The sequence below is a fragment of the Budorcas taxicolor genome, chromosome 1 (assembly GCF_023091745.1).
Source record: "Budorcas taxicolor isolate Tak-1 chromosome 1, Takin1.1, whole genome shotgun sequence".
Classification (NCBI taxonomy): Eukaryota; Metazoa; Chordata; class Mammalia; order Artiodactyla; family Bovidae; genus Budorcas; species Budorcas taxicolor.
The window spans coordinates 1,326,500-1,350,196 of record NC_068910.1 but is presented as its reverse complement, the minus strand read 5'-3'; the positions used below and the strand labels follow the sequence as shown (position 1 = coordinate 1,350,196).

General features: G+C 67.0%; 1 protein-coding gene across 1 annotated transcript in view; it reads right to left on the bottom strand.

Annotated features, from left to right (window-relative positions):
• Positions 1 to 3,855: 3,855 nt before the first annotated feature.
• The window catches only part of EEFSEC (eukaryotic elongation factor, selenocysteine-tRNA specific), a 109,165-nt gene continuing 89,323 nt past the window's right edge, over positions 3,856 to 23,697 (bottom strand). Inside the window, exons 5-7 of the mRNA XM_052639407.1 lie at positions 22,399 to 23,055; positions 18,121 to 18,277; positions 3,856 to 4,287 (exon numbers count right to left, since the gene is read on the bottom strand). Of these exons, the coding sequence (XP_052495367.1) occupies positions 4,100 to 4,287; positions 18,121 to 18,277; positions 22,399 to 23,055 (1,002 nt within the window). The 3' untranslated portion in view covers positions 3,856 to 4,099. The remainder of the gene's footprint in view (positions 4,288 to 18,120; positions 18,278 to 22,398; positions 23,056 to 23,697) is intronic.

The window sequence follows — 23,697 nt, the reverse complement described above, 5'->3', positions numbered from 1 at the left end:
AGGACCCCCGTGTGCCTCCGTTTCCCCGTGAGGAGGGGGCCCAGGAAGCGGGACGTCTGCTCCCCAGTCCATCTCTGGCTGGAGCCCCCCGCGCCCGGCAGGTACCGGGGTAGGGGCGCCCATCACCCCAACTCCCCCTAGGTCTGAGAGCCGGGAGGCGCCGCTGGCCGGAGGCCCACATCTGATTGAGGGCAGGTTGCTTCAGGCCTCTGCCCCTTGCACAACAGTCTGCCCACCCTGCCTGGCCCCCTGGGGGGCCCGGCCGCCTCCGCAGGACTAGCCCTGGCTGAGCATCTCCAGCTGTGTCCAGACCCCCTCTGCCTGCCCCTGGCCCTGCAGAGCATGCCCCGATTTCCCTCCTCTCCCGTTTGGCCTTGCTGCCCCCCGCCCCCCAGCCCCAGGTGCCATGTCTCCTGGAAGCCATGGGGCTGCGCTTACCAAGCCCAGGCGTCCCGCACCCCTCCCGCTGTGGGCTCCCACCTTGGGGCGGACGTCTGCCCCCCGGTGCCAAGGACAGAGGCCACGCGGCCCCCCGTCCCGCCTGTGTGTGGCCCTTCCTTCTGGGCCCCCCGCTCATCCACCCGACAGGCTTGGATGGGACTATGGGCTGAGGCGGGCTGGACGGGGCAGGGCCCGCCTGGCGTGGGAATGGCGATCAGCGTGCTTGGGCCTGGCTGGAGGCCTCAGGGAAGCTGGGCCCCTAGGGCCTGCCTGGGGCTCCGGGGAAGCCTGGGTCCTGTGTCTACCTGGTCCACCCCCACCTCTCCCATCCCCAGATGGGGTGGACGGCTCCCCGAGGCTGCAGGGTGTGGCTGTGGCTGGGGGCAGGTGCCCTGCTCGGTGGTGGCTGTGGGAAGCTGGGCGCCGGGCTGTCTGTGGGTGCCCCCAGGGGACGAGGTGGGAGGCTGGGCTCCCAGCCGCCCTTTATCTGCAGCCCAGCTGTGGCCGCAGGAAGCGGCCGTTTCTCTCTGCTGAGCTGTCTCCCCACCAGACCCGGTGATAACAGAGAGGGGGGATGGCGTTGAGCAACACCCCATGGGCGCACGACCTCTAACCTGCCAGCCCGGGGGGTTGGGGGGGCACAGGGCCGCCTGGCCCGCAGAGTGGGGCACACAGCAGGTGCTCAGTAAGCAGTGCAGTGAGCAACCCAGGCGTCTTCCCAACCCTGTCCCCTCCCTTCCCGGGACTCGGCCTCAGCCTGCATGCACCCCCACCCCCTGCCCGGCTCCGCCCCGCTGGCCCATCAAGAGCCCGCCCTGGGGGTCCTCTTCCAACTCGAGGGGTCCCTGCCCCCGGGAGGGCCTGGGGCTTGGCGAGGGGTGCCCAGAGCTGGTGGGAAGTTGGGGGCTGGGGCTTCTCTTGAACGCTGAGCTGACACTCTCGCGGGCTCCGCGGCTGCGCCCACGCCTCCCTGCCCTGCCGCAGGCCCAGGGCTGGGGTCAGCTGCCCCGGGGGCATGGTACCCCTAGCCTGGCACCCCATTGCCTGGCTGCCTCCCATTTCGGCAGCTCCATTTCGGCCAAACGCTAGTTACTGTCTTTAATCAGAACTGCAGTGTGCAGGCTCCCAGGGGCCCAGCCAGGGTGAGGGACGTGACCTCACCCCGCCTCACGCAGCCAAGGGAGACAGACACGGCTGAGTTCAGAGCTGGGAGGCCGTGGCTAGGACTGGCCTGAGCCCCCAGAGGGAGGCTGGGAATTCCAGCCGCTGAGAGGAGGCCTGGGCCCCCTCGGGGAAGCTCGGGTGTGTGCAGAGGGGCCGTGAGTCCCCACTCCACCTGCACCGGGCCCCAGGGACAAGCTGGCCCAGGAGCACAGTCACCCTGTGCTCGCCTGACGCCGCACTGCCGCCCCACTCCCACGACACGCCAGACCCCCAGCCTGCAGGGCAGGGCCCCCGGACGGGCCACCCCCCAGACATGGGCCCACGGGCACGCGCCGGCCGGGCAGGAGCCGGCAAGGACAGAAGCTGCCCCCTTGCCTGCCTTGGCCCCCAGAGCTTCCCGTCGACGAGACTTTATCTGTCAAAACTGTATTAACCCAGAAGCCTGTTTCCATCAGAGTCTCGATTCCAGAGACGCTTCCAGATAAGGCTTATCGCCCGGCTGGTGCATTAGCCCCGCCAGCCAGCCAGGGGCCTGCAGATCGCAGCCGCCCCTCCCACCGAGCGAGCCCGTGGCAGGACGCCCGCCCCCCAGCCCGTTCCCTACGGGCAGCCCTTTCTGAGGCCGCAGCAGAGGCATTGGGGCGGGGTGGGGGCCTCTGGGGGCGTCCAGACCCTGGGTTCAAAGCTCAGCTCCACTGCACACGGGTGGCCCCCACTTCTAAACTGGAACCTGCTTCCTGGGGCACCCGGCGGGCGGGGGTTGCAGATGCCACTGGCTGCCTCAGGGCCCTCTCTTCCTGAGACGCAGAAGGTCTGGGGGTGCCCAGAGCCACAGGAAGTGGGCACTGCCCACGAGAGCACAGGGTGCCAGCCCCCAGGTGCCCGCCTGCCGCGCTCCCCCTTCAAAGGCTGTGCCCAGCCGACGTGGCTGGGGCACTCGGGTTTCGACCGATGCCAGGCCTGATAGCGTCTCCTCTTGGGCTGCGGGCCACGCGGGCAGGCACGCTGCTCCGGAGCCGCAAGCCATGGCTGGGGGCCCCCACCCTGTGGCTCAGCGTCCCTGCCTGAGTCCACCTCTCACCTGGGGTCGCTGCTCCCCGTGAAATGCACCGGGCTGGGGGCTGCAGGGCCTCTCCCTGAAGCCACCCCCTGGGGACCCCATCCTGGAGAGACGGCTGCAGGCAGGGGTGGGGGCTGAATGGGAGCCGGGCCCGGAGTCTGGCCGGCGGTGGGGAGTCGGTGACGTTCCACAGGGGCTTCCCGATTGGGATGTGGGGGCTGGGTCTGGACTCTCCCTGCCCGGCTGGCCCTCTGCTACCGTCCTGGACACGGACCTCCCACCCAGCACAGCCACACACACGGGGCCACAGCACCCTGCCCTCCCAGGGCTGTGCTCAGGGCTGACCAGGCCCTAGTCACCTGATCACAGCCTGTCCCTGGTCATGCTTTTAATGCCGTGTTTGCAAATTATGGCATGATGCGCCGATTACCGGGGTAAAAGGGAACCCTGTGTCCACCTGCAGGCCAAACCCAGGGCCACTGGAGCATCTGTCTGTCCTGCAAACGTCTGTAAACGCCCTGATGCCCTGTGACCTGTCTGCAGGGATGGCTGGGCTGCAGGGGGCAGAGGAGCCAGCCTGCGGCTCTGTTGGGCTCTGCAGGGCTCTGCGGGGCTCTGAGGGGTTCTATGGAGCTCTGTGGGTCTCTGAGCAGTTCTGCAGGGCTCTGTAGGGCTCTGTGGGGCCCTGCAGGGCATGAGGGGGCTCTGTGGGGCTCTGCAGGGCTCTGTGGGGTTCTGAGGGGGCTCTGCGGTACCCTGAAGGGGCTCTGTGGTGCTCTGAGGGGGCTCTGCGGTGCCCTGAGGGGTCTCTGCGGGGCGTGAGGGGGCTCTGCGGGGCGTGAGGGGGCTCTGCGGGGCTCTGAGGGCCTCTGCGGGTCTCTGAGCGGCTCTGTGGGGCTCAGCGCCCGGCCTGGGAGCTCCTGATGCTGGCGTGTGGGGGCAGCCCCCGGCCTGCCTCCCGCCCCGTCGCACTAGCCTGGCCCCCACAACTCCCAGATACCCCACGGGTGCTCCTCTGGGAGGTGCCCTCCCTGGACATGGTTGCTCTCTCAAGGTCCAGGAGACCCCGGGGCCACCCAGGCTGCCTAAGGGCCTGACGCTTCATGGATGCCCTCAGCCCACTGGGTGCTGAGTCTGGGTCCCTCCTGCGGCCCCAGGCCCCTTGGGAGCCGCGGCAGTTCCTCGGACGTTCGCCTTGGGAGGGAGGGGGCGCCCGTGAAGGCAGAGGGGCCAGCACGGCAAGTGGGCACCACGGGGCATTTATTTGCAGCTGCCAACCGGGCAGCCTGGGGCACCCTGAGCCTTTTGAGGTGGCTCCTCCGGCGAGAGGCATGGGGCGTGGGGACACAGCCCGCCCAGGGCCTCCGGGGAGCATCCAGAGGCGGAGGCATGTCTGGCACTGCAGCCTGGCTGGGTCTGGGGGCCGGCGGGCACTCAGGGAGACTGGACCATGCGCTTGTGGGCGTCGAAGACGTAGCGCTTGAAGGACAGGCTGAGGCCCACGGGCTGGGCAGGCTCCGGCCGCTCCGCCTCCTCCGGCTTGGCTGCCTCGCCTCGGCCGGCACGGCCCCGCTTCTTGAGGGCGGACATCAGGATCTTCTTGGACTCGGGGCTCAGGCCACCTGCAAGGCACAGAGGGGGAGCCTGTCACTCCATCGGGTCCCCAACGCTGCAGTGACCCGCCCTGGATGGAGCCTGGCCCGCCCCCCCACCCCTGATGGAGCCAGGACCCCCCGAGCACCGGCCTGGCCCGCCCCCACATGGAGCCAGGACCCCACAGCACAGGCCTGGCCTGCCCCCCCACCCCCAATGGAGCCAGGACCCCCAGCACCAGCCTGGCCCGACCCCCCCATGGAGCCAGGACCTCCCCAGCACCGGCTGGGCCTGCCCCTTCTGTTCCCCCGCTTCGCTCTCCCCCCAACGCTGGTCCGGCCACCAGCCTGTCTGGCCTGGGGCTCAGCGAGGCTCCCACCAGCTCCCAGCCCCCTGCCCGCACCCAGCCTGTGCCCAGGCCCCTGGGGCAGCCCCTCGCTCACTGGCCCTGTCCTCTCCTGCCGTGAATGGCCCGCTGCCCCGGGCGCTCACTCTGACTCTCACCCGCGACCCCAGACACTCTCCGGCCTGGGGTGACTCTGCGGGCGGCATCACAGTCCTGCCCAGGGACTCCGGGGGGTGGGAGGGCGGAAGGAGGGGCCGGTGAGCTCCGGCTGGCGCGCCCTCCCTGGGTGCTGGTGGACGCTGTCCCCCAACTCCAGGCCGAGTGGGGCAGCCCCACGGCTCCCTGGCTCCTTTCAGCACCTAAGCCGGGTGCAGACCCGCTGTCTCCACTGCTGGCTGAGCGACGGCAGAGCTCGCTTCCTGCTGGCACCCGCCGCCCACTGCTCTCTGTCCCCGCAGCTGGTCCTGGGCCCTTGCGGGCTCACGACAGCTGATGCTGTTCCTCCGTGCGGACGCCCTGCCCTCCCCAGCTCCAGGGCCCCTTTCTGCAGGGTTTGTCTTTACAAGGAGCCTGCCTGGGGGCAGCAGGAAGCAGCCTCTTCGTGGGCTGCCCCGGGAGAACAGGCTGAGGCTCCGGCCAGCCCTGCACCAGCGGGCACCCCAGGGCCAGTCACTCCCCTTCTGTGAGCTCCGCGACCCTGCTGGGGGTCCTGGTGGGAGCGAGCTGTGCCCTCCCCCTCTGGGCAGCGAGGGTACCGGCAGGCCGCCGTGTCCTAACACAGGTACTCACTCCTAACACACACACACAGGGGCTCCATCTGCCACAGACCCCCGGCTGGGTGTCAGGAGCCTGCGGGGTGGGGGTGGGCGCCCCCTGCCCGACCTGTGCCGGCACCTGGGGGGTGCTCCCCTCCCCGCCCGGGCGCTGGCTGGCTCCCCGAGGAGCGGAGCCCTGCGACACACCAGGAGGACCCCCGTCCCCCCTACCCCACATGCCTGTGGGGAGCGGGGCCTGAGGGGCTGGGCTGGGCTGGGCGGGTGTGTGAACTCTGGGCCACGTCTGGGGCTGAATGCGGGCGGCCGCCCCCAGCCCATCACCTGGGAGCGGGGGTGTGCACCCGAGGCAGACTGTGGGAGATGGCGCTGCACTGGACCCACACGAGGAGCAACCGTGGGGTGTCTGGGACGGGGACGGCCGCAGACTTAGCTGGGGCGGCCCTGCCCTGCACGGGGGCTCCGCCTGCCTCTCCACTGCGCGGGGGGGCCGGGCGCTTGGCTGACGAGGCTCCGGGACCGAGTGGCCGAGGGGCCCACTGCCCCGGGGAGCCAGGCTCCTGCTGGGCAGCGGGTTGAGGAACCGCAGGCCTTGGGCCAGGGCGCGGGGCGTGGGAAGGGCCCTGGGCCAGCCCTCCCGCAGGCGCCAGGCCGGCAGGTGCCCTCTGCCTCCGGGCTCCTCCTGCAGAGCGGGGGCTGGCACCGACCCTGGAGGACGGCATGGGCGCCCGGGCCCTCTGGTACTGCGAGGTCTGACGGCTGCCAGGGAGGGGGCTCCCGGGGTTGGCGCCTGGTAGGGAGACAGGCGCGGCCCCATCTGCGGGCCATCTTGCTGTGAGGGCTCTTGTTACCCACGGCACAGACCTCACGTCGCCCAGAGCAGCGGAGCCGGGAGTCTGCCGGGTGCTGGGAGGACGCGGCGTCTCTCGCTGCTCTCTGCTCCGTTATGGGGCGGCCTGGACGCGAGGCCAGCGTGCCGACCAGCAGCGCGCGTCCGCTGGGGCAGCTGGCTGTTGGGGTTCCTGGCAACGCTACTGGGAGCCGCCTTGTTTCAGGGTGGCCTTTCCACTCGGCCGAGAGGCCAGTGGCGTGGACGGAGGGCAGGTCAGGGCGTCGGTGGTCGCCTGGAAGCCTGTACACAGTGCTCCTGGCCTGGGAGACGCCGGGGGCGCGTTCTCAGAGCTCAGGTCTGAGAAGCAGCAGCGAGACGGCCGGGCGGCCTGCAGGCCAGCGGGGACGGTGCCGCGGGCTGGCTCCCCCGCGAAGGGCTAGGGGGACCCGGGGACCCGGCGCCGCGCACTGGCCACGTGGAAGTGCTGAGGGCCGCATCTGAGCATCCGGTCCTGGGGGGAGCGTGACGCCTGGGGACAGCAAGCGCCTGGCCCCGTGCTGGTGGGGCTGCGGGGCCAGGGCTCCGGGGGGACCTCGGGCTCCATGTCTGCAAGGTGCCCCCCAAGTCGGGCTCACGAGCAGACAGGAAGGGTCTCAGCCGCTGAGGCCGAATTCTGGTGGCCCTTCCCACCGCCTGCCTGCACAGGAGGCGTCCCCAGAGCCACCCCGGGACCACTGCCCTGGGCGACTGCTGACCGGGGGCCGCCGTGCGGACCTCTGCCCAGGAGACGGCGCCTCTCCCCTCCTTCGCATCCCGGGTCCTGAGTGTGACCCCGCGGCCACCACACCAAAGGCGCCGCGTCTGGACACGTGCCCTGCCCTCCCTGCTGACTCCTCCTCAGCCACTGTCCCACCCAGGCTGGCTGGCAGCAGGAGCTCCCCGGCAGCAGGTCGAGGGCGAGGGCGGGATGGGGGTCTGGCCTGCGACTGCAGGCGGGTGTGTCGGATGAAACCAGAGGGTGGGTGGGGTCCTGCCTGGGTGTGCAGGGCAGCAGACCAGGGGGCCGCCCAGCGGGAAACGCCACCCACCGGGCAAGTGGCCCATCTGTGACCCGGCCAGGGGGGCGGGCAGGAGGGAGGGCCGCCAGGCTCCAGGCTCTCACAGCGCCTGAACCCAGGCTCAGGGCGTCCCTGCTCCTTCTCCCTAAACCCGGGGACTCTCGGAGCCCAGCCCGGCGGCCTAGGGGCGACGGGCGTGACCCCGGGGGGCGATGCTGCTCCCCGCGGCTCCCCCTGGGGACACTCTCCCAGGGCCGGGCTGGCCTTTCTCACCGAGCGCCAGCCCCACACAAAGGCACAATGGGCCGGAGGCCGCTGGCCAGGCCGGGCTCGGTAATCAGGGAAGAATGTGGCCGTGCTGTTTCCCAAGGCCAGGCCGTGGGTGCCGCCCCGACGTGGCCATCAAAGCCGCCAAACTGCCTCCAGCTGCTGGCCTGGCTTTCATGTTGGGGCCAGCCTGGGCGAGGGGCCTCCGCGCGGGTGGGCGGCTCGGGTCACCGGCCCCCACAGTGGCCCCCCTCGGCCGGCCCAAGTCCAGCCATTCCCAGGGCAAGCAGCTCTGGGCAGAGCTGAGATGCCGCGGCGGGGGCGGGGGGACCTTTGGGGGGGTCACATCGTGGGGTGATGGGGGTTGGGGAGCTCAGAGGGACTCAGAGACCATGAGTTCAGCCAGAGCCCCACTCTGGACGGGGCGGGTGTGGCTGAGGCCACTTAAGACGGGGCCAAGGAGGATGGGCAGCCAGGCAGGCGGTGGAGTGTAGGAGGCGAGTGAGCTCGGTGCGGGGCAGGCGGGGTCGCCTGGCCCCCCTCCTGCCGAACCCCGATTCGGGGGATGGCAACTTTGGATGGAACACCTCCTCTAGGAGGCCGGGCTGCTCACGTGCTCCCAGCCTCCAGCTTGGCGGGCTGGGCGGAGGGGGCCCAGTTTCCCTCATTTCCCGTCCTGCTATGGACCCCGTATGTAAACAAAGATGCAATTTGCTTTAAAAAGATAAGGTGATTAAGCTTTTATCAGACGTGTGCTCCACCGTCCCTGCGACAAAGGGAAACGGGGAGGCGGCAGCGGCGACGGGCCCATCTGAGGCTTCCACGCTCAACGGGTCCTCGCGGCCCTTTGACGGGCGGAGGCGAGGCAGTGGGCGCCTGCACCCCTATTTTGATGTCTTAATGTTGCCTAATTCCTCCTTTAATTTATATTAAGCTTCTTAGCAGCAATGATGAATTCTTCAAAAACAAAAAAGGACCCTTTGCAGAAATCTTCCTCACACTGTGTAAATTGAAATTACAATGCAGCTAAGGCTTTGGCGACCGGGGGTGTGTGGGGAGGGAAAGCAGGGTGCCGTGCGGAAGGAAGGACTTTGTTTTAAGGTGAAAAGGAAAACCATTCTCAAGTAGGAAATGACTTGGCTGCGAGCATCAGAGGGTGGGTCGCGGGGGCGGCCTGGGCAGAGGGGCCCGGGGTCGCCTGCAACGGGCACAGCTGGTGTGGGGCTGCTGGGTGCCCGGGAACCCCCCAGCACCAGCAGCGGCTCCCGCTCGCCTCGGCCAGGGCAGGCGTGACAGGGCTGTTCCTGGGCTGTGGTCTGGAGCCCCAGGCGGGCCTCGGACCCTGCAGCGGTGGTGGGCGCCCCGGCGCGGGGGAGAGCAGGCCCGGGACCGGCCTCCTGGCAGGAGCCTCCAGGCTCTCGGGCCAGCTCCCTCTCTGATCTGCCCGTGGGTCGGCAGCCAGAGACCCTTCCAGAACAAAGACCCGCGTGCCCGTCTCAGCAATCCTCAGCCGCTCCTCAGGCTGGTGTCCAAGCTCTCCAGCCCGGCCTTGCCAGCTGTCTCCTGCACACCTGTGTGCCCACACCCACGGCTTCGCCCCCACCCTGCCCAGCCCCTCGTACCCCCGCCCAGCACCCCCACCCACAGCAACCGCCCCCGCCCCGACACACACAAGTTCTGAAGCAGGCCGGTCTGCAGAGCACACACACACACACGCACGCATACACTGTGCACACACACCTCCAACAGGAGGCCCCAGAGGCAGGGCCACCGCTGCGGAGGCTCTGGTCAGCTCCTGGCGGCCACGCACTGGCCTCCCCCCGGCCCTGAGCGGGGGGCTCCCGGGTCGGCATGCGCCAGCTCGGGGCACACACCCACCGGCCCTGCCTGCAGGAGCCCACGCTGGTCACGGACCCTCCTGCGGGGGCCTCCTCCACTCACAGCCCCCCGAGGCTGGCGGGTACGGGCCTGGGACCCGGTGGCCCCACCAACACAGTCCCCACTGGCAAGAAAGCTGAATCTGAACCCTCCAGACACTCACTCCCCAAATGCGCACTCTAACAGCAGTTAATCTTCAATTAAAATACCTAGAGCAGAAACTACGATAACTGGTTTAAAAGGAAGAGCTTATTGACAATAAAAGTCTACTTCATATTGCTTTTCTTAAAAAAAAAAATTCCACTTATTAAAACTGTCATTTTTATGAGTCGGGAAAAAGCCTCATCCGGGGTAAAGAAGGGGCACAAAGGCTGGGGCAGTCGGCTCCAGGGCCCACGGGTGGCAGTCTGATCACGTATCGGCCCCAGCTCCAACGCGGGCGGGTGGGCTGCAGTCCGGACTGCCACAGGTGCTTGGGGGCGACAGCTGGGTCCCTCCACACTCCTGCCCGGAACACAGGGGCTCCGGGGTCCACCCTCCCTGGCCGCGGCAGAGCGGGCTGGCTGGCTCTCACAGGCCCAGGGGAGGCAGGTGTTGGGGGTGCCCAAGTGTGCCCTCCAAGGCTGGTGGCACGGTCACTGCGTCCCCAAGGCATGGCTCTGACAGCCATCCGCCATGTGGCCGCAAGGGTCCCCGACCCTGGGCACCTGGCACAGGCCAGTGACACCTGACTCTCGGTGCATCAGGGTTCCCCTGCCCTCACGTTATCTGGTCACCCACCGCGTCTGGCCTGATTTTTGACCCTCTCTCCACCCCCCCAGCCTGGGTCAGACCTTCCTCCTGGAGCCAGGACCCCCAGTCACCTCCAATCCTGCCCCTCAGAAGGCACCCCGTGCCCCACCCAGCATCCCCTCAACCCCCGTATTCTGGGCAGCAGAGCCAGAGTCCCTTCCGCCTGGGACAGCCCTCCCCAGGCCGCCTCCCCGCCCCCTTCAAGCGAAGCTCAGTTGCCGCCGCCTCCAAGAAGGCTCCCACCCTGCCCAGGTGCAGTGGTCCTGTCCGTGCGCAGGCAGAGGCAGCTGGGGGCTCCTTCCTGGGGCTCGCGTTCCAGGAGCAGGAGGCAGCCTCCACGGCGTCTCTGAACTACGAGGCCCACGGGAGCTCAGGGGATGCAGAGTGCTCAGGGCCGCGTCCAGCACAAAGGTCTACGCAGCACGGAGCAGGGACGGACACAGCCCATCAGCCCCTCCGGGGCCCACCGGGCACGCGTGACTGCACACAGAGCCGGGCTCTGCCCTTGGCGTGCACACAGCGTGCATGGACCCCTCTGCAGGGCACACACCTCTCGCTGCCGCGGGGAGGATGGGGCTGCAGCAGGGTGCTGGGCAGCACGCTGAGCTCTGGGGGGCGACGGGGTGAGGCTCAGCCCGCGAGGGGCTGGAAGGAGCCGGGGGCTGTGCAAACCCACCCGCATCAGCCCAGCGGACGGCTCCACGGGGGCGGCAGGTGCCCAGCGGGACCCCGAGCCCGTTCTCCCATGGGTGCCGTGAGCGGGCCTGACTGCCCTCCCACGAGGCCAGGGCGGCAGTGGGGACTGGAGTGAGTCTTCCTCTCCCACTCTCCTCCGCGTCCAGGCTCACCCCGGCGCACTGCGAGGGCACGCAGGGAGAGGGCAAGAGTTGAGAGGCAGGAATTCATGAGCTCAGAGAGCTGCCGCCTTTGCTGGGGTTGGGGTGGGGGCTCCCTCTGCCAAAACAATAATTAATTTTTTTTTAAAGCAGCTACAAAGCCATGATTAAGCTTAGGGCCCTAAAACAAGCCCATAAAATCGAAAAATATTTATCTGGAAGGGTGGCAAGTCCAATAAAAGTTTTATGAATGTTTTACAACTGCCCTGTCAGGAAGCTGGCCTCTCAGTCACCCCCCTTCTAAGGAAAAACGACACACACACGCGAGTGCACGCACGGGCACAGACACACTCACACGGGCATGGACTCACACTCACAGGCACAGACTCACACTCATGGGCACAGACTCACACTCACACACACGGGCACAGACTCACACACGGGCACAGACTCACACACAGGCACAGACACACGGGCACAGACTCACATTCACAGGCACAGACTCACACTCACACACACGGGCACAGACTCACACACAGAGGCACAGACTCACACTCACATACGTGGGCACAGACTCACACACAGGCACAGACTCACACACAGGCACAGACTCACACTCACGGACACAGACTCACACTCACGGACATAGAATCACACTCACGGGCACAGACTCACACACAGGCACAGACTCACACTCACGGGCACAGACTCACACTCACGGACACAGAATCACACTCACGGACACAGAATCACACTCACGGACACAGACTCACACTCACGGGCAAAGACTCACACTCACGGGCACAGACACACACACGGGCACAGACTCACACTCATGGGCACAGACTCACATATGGGCACAGACTCACACTCACGGGCACAGTCTCACACTCATGGGCACAGACTCACACTCACGGGCACAGTCACACTCATGGGCACAGACTCACACTCACATACACGGGCACAGACTCACACATGGGCACAGACTCACACACAGGCACAGACACACGGGCACAGACTCACACACAGGCACAGACACACGGGCACAGACTCACACACACAGGCACAGACTCACACTCACATACATGGGCACAGACTCACACACAGGCACAGACTCACACACAGGCACAGACTCACACTCACAGACACAGACTCACACTCACGGACACAGACACTCACGGGCACAGACTCACACGGGCACAGACTCACACACAGGCACAGACTCACACTCACGGGCACAGACTCACACTCACGGACACAGAATCACACTCACGGGCACAGACTCACACTCACGGGCAAAGACTCACACTCACGGGCACAGACTCACACACACGGGCACAGACTCACACTCATGGGCACAGACTCACATATGGGCACAGACTCACACTCACGGGCACAGTCTCACACTCATGGGCACAGACTCACACTCACGGGCACAGACTCACACTCACGGGCACAGACTCACACACAGGCACAGACTCACACTCATGGGCAGACTCACACTCGCATACACGGACAGAGACTCACACACAGGCACAGACCCACAGTCATGGTCACAGATTCAGACACAGGCACAGAGTCACACACACGGGCATAGACTCACACTCACGGGCACAGACACACACAGGCACAGACACACACACGGGCACAGACTCACACTCATGGGCACAGACTCACACTCACGGGCACAGACTCACACTCACGGGCACAGACTCACACTCATGGGCACAGACACACACAGGCACAGACTCACACTCATGGGCACAGACTCACACACACGGGCACAGTCTCACACACAGGCAGACTCACACACAGGCAGACTCACACACAGGCACAGACCCACAGTCACAGTTACAGATTCAGACACAGGCACAGACTCACACTCACAGGCACAGACTCACACACACAGGCACAGACTCACACGGACACAGACACTCACGGGCATAGTCTCACACTCACGGGCACAGACTCACACACACGGGCACAGACTCAAACTCACATACACGGGCACAGACTCACACACACAGGCTAGACACACACTCACAGGCACAGACACACAGGAGTGCGGACTCACACGGGCACACACTGGCGGACGCACAGGCTCAGACACATCTGGCAGAGCTGTGGCCCGCACTGCTCCTGCCGGCTGGGGGCTCCGCTGGGCCTGGGGCTGCAGGGAGGGGGGCCTGAGCCAGGGCCCGGGCAGCGGTCAGGCTCCCGCCCTCCTCCAGAGCCGCAGGCTCGCCGGTGGCTGCAGGCTCTGCCCTTGGCAGGCAAGGCCGAGACCCCCAGTGGGCTGCGGGGAGGATGGTTCCGTCAAGGTCAGCACAGGGCCACCAGGAGGCAAAAGGCTGCCAGGCTTGTTCTTCAGGTCTGGGAAGCGGGGGCCGGGAGCCTGGTCAGGGGAAGAGATGGGCGCAGGGCCTGGCGTTGGGGGACGTGGCCAGGGGTGCCCACAGCAGCCCTGCCTGGCTCCGGTGGCAGCTCCGTCCTGAGCTCGTGGACTGAGGCCCCGCCGACCCCCTGCTCGGGGCTGACCCCTGTATCAGTGCTTCCCCACGAGAGCCCCGCGTTCCTCCCACTCCAGGCCCCAAGGTGCTCTGAGCCCCGTTACAGACGGGAAGGGGCTGGTGGCAGAGGTGGGGCCGGCACACAGCAGCCAGCCTCCGCTTGAACGCTGCGGTGTCCCTTTGCCCTCGCCCTGGTCTTCCCGCAGAGCCTGACACTTAGGGCCGAGCTGTGTGGCTCCAGAGCCCACCGACCGCATCCTCCACGAGGTGGGGACCAGGCCAGCTGGTCGTGGGGGCCCCCGGGAAAAGCCCACCTGTGCTCAGAAGGGTGGCAGGCGGGCGGGCGGGTTGGCGAGGACACCCCAGGGATGCAGCACCACGTGGGTCCCACCCGCAAGGCCCAGGCCGGAGCCACAGAAACCTCGGCAACGCTGCCTGTGCCAGGGACACGGCCGCAGGAGGTGGCACAGGGGTGCATGGCGAGGGGCTCCCGGTCGGGGCAGGGGCAGGGCTCGAGCATTTCGCTGGTCTCGGGGGAGCCTCTTCTGATCTGGCTGGTCTCGGGGGAGCCTCTTCTGATCTGGCTGGTCTCGGGGGAGCCTCTTCTGATCTGGCTGGTTTCGGGGGAGCCTCTTCTGATCTGGCTGGTCTTGGGGGAGCCTCTTCTGATCTGGCTGGTTTCGGGGGAGCCTCTTCTGATCTGGATGGTTTCGGGGGAGCCTCTTCTCATCTGGCTGGATTCGGGGGAGCCTCTTCTGATCTGGCTGGTTTCGGGGGAGCCTCTTCTCATCTGGCTGGTTTCGGGGGAGTCTTCTAATCTCGCTGGTTTCGAGGGTTTCTCTTTTCTTCTCTGTGGCCAAAGTTTTTCCAGGGTTAAAAATAACCTTTTTTTAGAACATCAAACATTGGTCAAAGGCGAAAGGGGTGCAGGGATGCGCTCTGCTGGGGGCCGCCCGCCCACTGCAGGTGGGGGAGTGGGAGGCCGCCCTGGCCTGAGGCGCTGCTACTGTACACTGTCCAAGGCATCCAGAGGCCACGGGCTCGTCCCCGGCCCCAGAGACCCAGCCCTGCATCGAGGAGCTGGGAGGAAGCGTCGGGCGCTGTGGGGGCACAGACGGGCTGGCCTTGGCCGGGGGCAGGACGGAGAGAGGACAGCCCTCAGCCCCAGCTCTCGCGCTGCTGGACAGCCTCCCAAGCAGCCCCGGCCTGCTGGTCATAGGCCCCCAGGGGCCCTTCCCCGGGGCACAGGGAGCCGCGGCGTGGCCCGTGGGAACGGGCAGGGGCCCGGCTGGGTGAGGGGCCGGCAGATGGTTTCTGTCCACGGGGCCGTGCTTATGTTAATTGCAGATATTTTTACCGTATTGTGTTACTCCATCCATCTTTGTGAACGGTCCGTCTTGTAAAATTCTTTTAATGATGTTATTTTTTCTTGCCTATCTTCATCATCTGCAATTATTTATAATATCATTGTCTTTGTTTCAAATACTGGGTATAAACATTGTTGTAACAGTTCTTCGATGGGGTTCATATAATTTTTACAATTGCTTAGAAGTGCTTCACTGGCCAAAGAGGGACAAGGCAGGCCATTCTTCTGGGGGGAAGAGGCACCCCAAGGGCTCCCTGCGCTCGGTGACACGGCCCCCCAAGTCACGATGCTCCGGAGAGGGCGGCGTGCGGCTGGCTCGGGACCGGGCCTCTGAGCTGCTGTCCCCACAGACGGAGCCAGAGCCCTATAGGCCCCTGTCGGGTGAGATGCCAGGGAGAGATGGATGGTTTGTTCTCACTTTACAGGGATTTTCTGAAGCCTCAGCGCTCGCCCCTCACCGCTCTGCAGCCCTCTTTTCTCCCTGCCAGGCTGCTTTATGGAGTCTCCCCGGCCGGCTGGTGACAGGACCTGGTGGGAGGCTGCTGACTGGCCGGGGATTCTCCTGGGGGGGTCCCCGCACCTCAGGGTCGCTGCCCTGACGCCGCCGGCTTTGGGCCCCGGTGGGGCTCCCCGGGGACTGTGCAGGCTCCCTGGAGCACCACCCCACACACCGCAGACCCTGGCCTCCTCTGCTCAAACGCGCAGGGGCCCCTCCTGGAGTAAGCCCACTTCCCTCCCAAGGCTCTCACCGAGCCCACTGCCCCCTGTGCCACCCGCCTTCCCTGACGGCGCGGCCCCAGAGCTGGGGCTTGGGGCCCTCGTGGGCACTGCCCTCGGGCCCAGGCCGTCTGCGGTCCAGCGACGGGTGACTCATCCTTCCAGGTGGGAGGAGCCCGTGACCCTCACTGCCTCCCCGGCCTCTCGATGGTGGGGCCCGGGGGCAGCAGGGGCTGCCTCCCGTGACTCTGGGACCCCCGTGACCCTGGAGCCATGGCTGACGACGGCCCAGGTCCGGGCTCGGTGCAGGGGTCTGAGCTGGGGGTGGTCTCTGTGTCTTTGGCCCAGAGTTGTGGACGCACCCGCCAAGCTCGTTCAGTGCACTCCGCGCGGGAGAAAGCTGAAGAGGACAGTAGCCTCGCGCAGCCTCCCAGCGCCACGCTCTCACTGGGTCTCTTTTTTCTTTTCTCTGCAAGACTTCCCTTTCACGCGGTCAGGCGCCTCAAAGGCGACATCAGCCGTCGGCCATGTACCCTCGAGGGGCTCCTCCGGGGAGGTGACGCTCCGGGCTGGGCACGGTCCTGCTGGGTCCTCCTCCCTGGAAGGGCCCTTCCAGCAGAGGGTGGCTGTGCAGAGGCGCCGTCCTCGGGGGCATGAGCTGGCGTGGGGGTCACTGTGCATTCTCTGCCGACGTGCGGCGCCGACAGGTGTGAAATCTGAGGAACATGAGTGTTCAGCACACTTTTCTTTCCACTTTTCCCTATGGATCAAGTTATTTAAGAGAGTTGGGAAGGAAAAAAAACCTTCACAAAAGACCCATGTTACAGATGAGGAAACTGAGGCTCAGGAAGGTTAACATTCCAGCCAGGCTTTCAGGCGGGTCTGGTAGGCCGCAGGCCCTTGCTCTTTGCAGGAGCCCCGTCCCTGCCTCCTGGGCACACAGGGCTGCAGAGCCCGCACACACCCAGCCCACGGTGCCTCAGAAAAGGCTGGAGGCCCCTGGCGGGTGCCCCTAAGAGGGTGGCCCAAGCTCAGGTTCCCAAGGGTGCCCGAGAATCCACTCCAGGCAGCGTTTACAGGTGGGACTCAGTGTCTGGGGTGGTGTGCGTGGGCAGGGCGCGTCTCACAGGAAAGAAAACAGTTTCACTTTGAACCCAGAGGGCCGGCGCAGCCCGAAGGCCCACTGTGTGGAGCCTGTGGGGAGACGACCACATCGTGACCAGGACGCCAGGGACCCCCCACCCCCGGCACCAACGTGAGCTTCCACCTCCCCGGAGCGCGGTCTCCTGTGCCGCAGCGGCCTCGGCCTTCCCCCCCTCCCTCTGCCTCCTCAGACCGTTGTCCGAGGGATGCTTAGAACTGTGCATCCAGTCGAGACCTGCCTCTGACCCCGGGCTGACCCCGCGGTGGCTCCGGGACCCCTGCACCCCTGGGTGCTGCCCCACGGCCAGGCTCCTGGAGCATGACCTGGAACGCGGGCAGCGTCACTGGGAGCCAGCAACGTGGAAATGGACGGGGGGACCTTTGTCACCGCTGACCACGCCCCCTACCCTCACCACCCTCCGCCCAGCGGGTCCCCAAGCTGTCTCGCAGGGAGGGCCTCGGCCTTCCGGGCCTACCGAACGGAGGTGGCCCTTTGGAAGGGGCAGTTTTGTCAATGCGGGCCCTTCAACCATGAGGCACCAGACTTTGGGGGAAGCTCCTCAGGTGTCATGGGGAGGGGCTGTCCTGCGAGCCCGTCCAGCTCTGAGGTCTCGGAAGGCAGCGTCCAAGGCTCCACAAGGCGCTGCTCCCGTACTACAGCTCAAAGCAGACACGTGACTCTGACGCCCCCGCGTCCGTCCTGAGCCTCAAGTAGGAGCCATGGGTCGCGATGGGCAAACACAGCCCAGAGACAGGCTTCCTGTGGTTCAGACCATTTCAGGTTTTCGTCAGGAAACTCCACACACAGGGCGTCAGATGGAGCCCGACTCCCAGGCCAGCGTTCCCCCGTTCCTGCCTCTCGCTCTCACCTGCAACCCGGCCTCTGATACCCGGCCTGGCCCCACGGGCTGCGCGGTCCCACGCGAGAGGCCCAGCGCGCCTGGGGTGGGGCGGGACACCCAGAGGACTCCCTGGCCTCCTTCCCGGCCTGCGGAGCCAGTGGGAGGCCACCGGCTGGCACAGCGGGACCCCAGGCAGCAGACGCGCGCCGCAGCCCCACGGGGACCAGGCCCGCCTCAGAGCCAGCAGGAGGCAGGAATGGGGTGGCAACCCCGACCCCAGGGAGCCACGTGCCCTCTGAGCTGCTGGTCTGAGTGGCTCCATGCCCCGCGCAAGCCAGGTGATGTGCCCTGGGTGCTTAGACCAGACGCAGTGCCCACAGCCGCCGTCTCCAGGACCCGCTGGCTCTTGGGCACAGGGCAGTGGGGGCAGAGGCCATGAGGCCCCGCGGGCTGAGCCTGGCAGGGTGACAGCTCCCGCGAGCGGGAGGAAACCGCCACTCACCAGGGATGTGGACCTTGAATTTGCCGCTCTGTCCAAAGGCGCTGTCGATGACGCCCAGCTCGCCGGTAGACAGGTGCACCCTGAGTCCCACGAACAGCTGGATGTTGGTCTCCTTCTTGAACAGGGAGCGGCCGATCACGCTGTGGTCATCCAGCACCTGTGCCCACCCGCCCGGGGAGAGTGTCAGTGCCAGGGGAAGGCCGTCTGCCACGTGCACGGGTGGTCAGCCCGCGTCACCACTGATGACCAGCCCCCCTACCCCACCACCCGCAGGGATACACAGAGCTGATGAGAGCCCACAGCAGTCCTGCCTGCCCGTCCTGGAGCCGACAGCTCCTCAGGAAGGCCAAGGGGTGCCACCCACTCCCGAGCCCGCCCCGCCCGCACTTCGGTGACCTCCCACCCCCAGGCCACCTGCCAGCCCCACTCCACGGCCTCTGCAGAGAGGAGGGAAGGGGCTGTGCACCCACTCCAAGGCCTCTGCAGAGAGGGGGAAGGGGTGTGCACGCGCGTGTAAGCACCAGGTCTACCAGGCCTCGGAGTGCCAGGGAGGCCTCCTCCTGCCCTCTGGGCCCCGGGCGCTGCCTGGGCAGCATGCAGAGGCGGGCATGCGGTCAGCGGGGACCTCCTCCTAGGGCCCCACAAGCCAGGCTCAGGAGCATCGCACTTCTTCCCACGATGCCAAGATTTGGCCAAGCACCCGGATGGGTTGCTCTGAAGAGCAGAAACTGCCCCACTTACCCTAAAAACCTTGCAGAAAAACACAGCCTACCCGACTAGATTCATCAGCCAGATACCAGGCACACGCCCCCCCGCTCCCAGTGACGGGCGGACGGGACACAGGCCACGCGGAGAGCCGTCAGCCTCACCCCCGTGGGAGCTGCTCCGCGCCCTCCACGTGGCAAGGCTGTGCGAGGGTGCCCAGGCCTGCTGCACGTGGACGGCACGGAGCAGCTTCTCCGGCCCCTAGAACTGGGTAGTCCAGGTGAGCAGGCGTCACCAGGCTCAGGGCGAGGGTGCCTGTCGCCTCCGCAGGCCCCCAGCTGAACCCCCGCAGAAGGGCCTGAACGTGAAGCCCTGTCCCAGCCTCATGGGGGGCCTGGTCAGCCAGCAGGGCCAGGACAACAGCCAAACGGATCCGTGGGTCTGGGCCAGCCGTGCGCGTCCCCACCTGGGGGCCAGTCCCGAGCTCGGCATCACTGCTGAGGCCGCTGGCCAGAGCAGGGAGGCCCTCAGAGCCCCTTGGACCCGCAAGCCCTTGTCTGCAAGGGTTTTCCTGAGCTCAGGGACAGGATCTGAGTCGCTTGCCGATGCGGGGGTGGGGGAACAGCGGGGACAGATGCCCGCCGGGGAGCCAGCAGGGGCCAGGGCACCCTCTGCACCTGGCACACAGCCTCCAGCAGTGATGGGGTGCGGCCGTGGGTCCCAGCAAACATCTGCCGCAGGGCTGGCGTTCAGTGACCCCTGGGGTCAGAGGACGAGGCCTCCTGCGGGCGGCGGTCAAGCTCGTCTCCACAGGCTCCCAGCCTCAGCGGAGCCGTTGGGGATCAGGCACCAGCACGTCCCACCAGGAGGCCGGCTTCCCCATGAGCCCACCCCGGGATGTTGGCCAGGGCCCACGCTGAGCCTTGGCAGTGAGACGGTCCAAGGGGCCGCAGCGTCCACGAAGGACCCACCTGGGTGGTCAGCCCTGCAGCCGTGGGCTGCTCCCCGAGCACAGCAAGCCTCTCAGGGGGTCCACCAGGCGCGGCCCCTCCGCCCCAGCCCCCAAGTGGGACTCGGCTGCAGCACACCTATTTACGTTGTCAACGCGCGTCTGTCTCCGGCTGGCTCCACGGCATGGCCTGGGACTTGCCAAGTCCTGAGGCGACTGTCCTAACTCTAGCCGGAGGACGGGCGCCGGGATGGGGGACCACTGGAAGGGGGCCTGGTCCGCGTCCCCTGGCCCCGCAGCCTGTGCCCAGGGCTTTGCTGAGCCTTGGGGGCTTCTTTCAGAAGGGCTCCTGGCAGGAGGGGGTGCTGGTGTCCGCGAGAACAGGGGAGACCCAGTAGCAAGACAGCCGCCCAGGGGCCAGGACCTCGGCCGCAGAAACTGAAGCTGGGGGCAGCGGGGGCTGCAGGTGCGGGTGCTCCTCTGACGCGCCCGGGGCCAGCAGGGCGAGGTGCCCAGCCTGCGGAGGACGGGCACCGGGAGGGCCCTTGGAGCCGCCAGGACCGGCAGTGCCCAGGTCCCTGGACGAAGGTGTCCAGGCTCGTCTGTCCTTTCCGGCTTAAGGAGCATGCTGCCACGACCGCGCCGGGTGGGGTGGCCCGGACCCTCCCCAGTCTCCGCACCCCATTCTGGGGGCACAGGACACGTGTATCCCCTGCAAGGTGGTTGTAAGGAAGACACAGGGTCTCTGGGGACGACTGGCCCAACGTAACCCCCCTGGGCAAACCCAGGGGTGGAGACTGACCTGCAAGTCACCTCACTCTGTTGGGCAACTTCCAGAGGCCTCGGGGCTCGGCTCTGGCCCGAACACCCACTAACAGGACACCCAGGCCCACTCCTCAAGACCGAGGCCTGCCCAGCACCCAGGGCGCCGACCCGCAGGGACAGGCCCGGTGTCCATGGCCCTGACTCACGGACCCTGCCTCGCTGACTGTCCCCATCCCTGGGCGCTGACGTGGGTGAAGCTCCTCTGGTGCCAACGAAGGGGCACCAAAGCACCGTGTTCTGGGATGAAAGGTGGGTGGACACGGCTGGGCATCTCTCACAGGCCAGGCTCGCCCCTCGGGCCAGGCCCTCCCACGCGCGGTCTCACCAGCTTTCCACCAGCTCCATTAGAGAGGCCACAGCTTCTGGCTGGGGGCGGGGGGACTGGTCCACAGCTGGGCCAGGCCAGCACCTGCTCGGGACATCAGGTCCAGAGCCAGCACTTTCCACCACGACCAGCCGCCCTGGCCCTCTGTCTATACAGAAAAAGCCATTTTCAAAGGGGGGCCAACAGACACGGGCTATCAGACGCCGTGGGGAAGGCCGGAGAGACCTGGGCGCTGGGCGGGGCCAGCACTCGCGGGCGGCCATCTGATCTCCCCAAGGCGGGGCCTGCTCGGCTGCGGCTCCAGAAGAGTCTCGATTTCCCTGTGTGGCCTGGGAGCTGGGTGGGGCCCGGGGGGCGGCAGGCAGCGCTGCCGGACAGCGAAGAGCCCGCACTGGCCAGAGACAGTCTCAGGCCGGCTGTGCCCGGGGCCGGCGTGCTCCCTGGGTCCCCGGGCACAATTAGCGAGCCGTCAGCAGTGGAGCGGGGTGAGCTGGGAGCCTCGGCAGAGCCGCCCAGACTTCAAAGCCGGCCAGCGCGCCCAGTGGCGTCTGCGCGTCCACACTCGGTTGGGCCGATGCCGCAGGCTCCTCTGCCCAGCCCGCAGGCCCTGCCCGTCCGGCGCCAGCGGGGGCCAGGCCCAGGGGGGCCGGCACACCCAGGCTGACCCCAGCACGGCGGAGAGAGAGGTGCCAGCTGGGGACCCGGGCAATTGTGCCAGGAGGGAAGTGCAGGAGAGCAGATGCGGCCTGGCGCTCGGGGCTGGCCCTGCCCACACGGCAGCCCCCCTGCCCGCGGCCCTGAGGGTAGGGCTGCACAGCCCCCGCTTCTCCAGAAAGGGAACTGAGGGAAAGAGACTGCCCAACTCCCGGCCGTGCCAACTCTCACTGAAACTTGTCTGCAGGCGGCCAGGGCAAAGATGACACTATGCCTTCCAGCGTGAGGCACGCAGAGCAGCGTGCGCCGAGGCCCCCGGGGGTCAGCGCTGGGGGCCAGCAGAGGACAAGGCACAGGGGGTCGGTGACGAGGCCACGCAACCCGCAGTCATGGGCTCCAGGGCCCTGCACACCCACCCCCATCACCCGCAGCTACACACACTCCGGGCTGCACCAGGACGGCCTCAGGCAGGCCCCATGGGAGCCTGAGTTCCCAGCACCGGCGTCTCAGCGGGCGGCTCTGAGTCTGCGCACATCGGCCGGTCCCAGGACCACCATGCCCGTCCCTGACCCCTGGACTCGACGCCAGGGAGCCACAGGGACTCGCGTCCGCTCAGGGCCCAGCGGGCGAGGGCTCCCAGGTGGGGCTGCAGGGACGGCTGACAGTGGGGGGCCGCCCAAGGAGCCGCCCGCCTGCGCTGACCAGCTGGGCCAAGCAGCTGCAGGGCCCGCCTGTGTGCTGGCCTGGCTCTGACCGGCCGAGCCAGAGGACGTGGATGCAGCTCCCCGTCTGAGGACTGCAGGCAGGAAGGCGTGCTCACCCGCTCCACGACGCCGTGCTTCTGCTTCAGCTTGTACACGCGCAGCGCAGGCAGGGCACTCTCCGCGTAGTCCCTGTCTCCCAGCCCGTGCAGCAGGACACCGTGGAAGGCCAGGCGGCACGTGTTGGCGTGGATGTCGGCATCTAGCCTGGAGCCGATCACCAGGCACAACCGCGGGCAGGTGACAGGCTTCTCAAACTCCACCAGGGCCCACTGCTGCCGGGGGCAGCGGCCTGCCGAGGCCTGGCCCGCCTTCTCGGCGGCCTCAGCCGCGTCGGCCGCGGCCGGGGCTGGGCCCGGGCACAGGTACTGCTCCTGGAAGAGGTACTCGCGGGAGAAGTCGAAGGAGTCCAGCACGGGCTCTTGGTCGAGGCTGTCGGGGGCGGGGCTGAAGAACATCACCCGGCCCATGACCGTCTCGTGGCCCACGGTGATGTGGAACTTGGCCTTGGTCTGCAGGGGCCCCCGGAAGTAGGGGATCTTCTCCACGGAGATGAGGGCCGCGTGGACCGTGTGCAGGGACTCGGGGGTGCACACCAGGCCGCGCTCCAGCAGCTTGGGGTCGAACTGGGTGACGCAGATGCCGAGCCGGTCCCCCTGCATGGCGGCGCTGACGGGCGTGTGAAACATCTGCATGGACTTCACTTTCCTCACCACCTGGGTGGAACAGGAGAGCGGGCTCAGAGTCTGCACCTAGGGGTGGGGCCCACGCAGAGAGGTCTGTGTCCCAGGGCTGCCAGCAGCCACGGGCTCCCGATCAGACGGCCCCGCACAGAGCAGGCCCCCGGGGCGCCCGGGCCTGGCTGGGGGTGGTGGTCACTGGAGCCTGACTGCAGCTCTGGGGCCCCTCTCGCCCCCTCCCACCCAGGCTCCGTCCTGCACTTTCTTCCCCAGCCCTCAGTCTAGCCTTGCTTTCCCACCACCCCCCGCCTGCCTGGCCTCGCCCGGCTGCCTCGAAAGTGCAGGACAAACACGGCTGTCCAGACCCCGCTGGGCAGAGCCCTGCCCCAGTGCCTCCCGGCCACGTCACCCGCTGTGCCACCCCTGCCTGCTCAGACCCGCCCGCTGCCAGCCTGCGGGCTTCGCCGGGCAGAGCCACTCCTCATTCCCTGGACACACGGGCCCCGGGGCCGCTGCATGCTGGGCGCTGTTCCGGGCGTGGGGACAGGGCCAGCTGTGTCCGCAAAGAACGCAGCATCCAGAAACAGCACTACAGGTACTGTCGTAGCAACGACGCCCATTAGCATAAACGGAACAGACACGTGGCGCTTAGTGTGTGTAGGTACGTGTGACCAACAC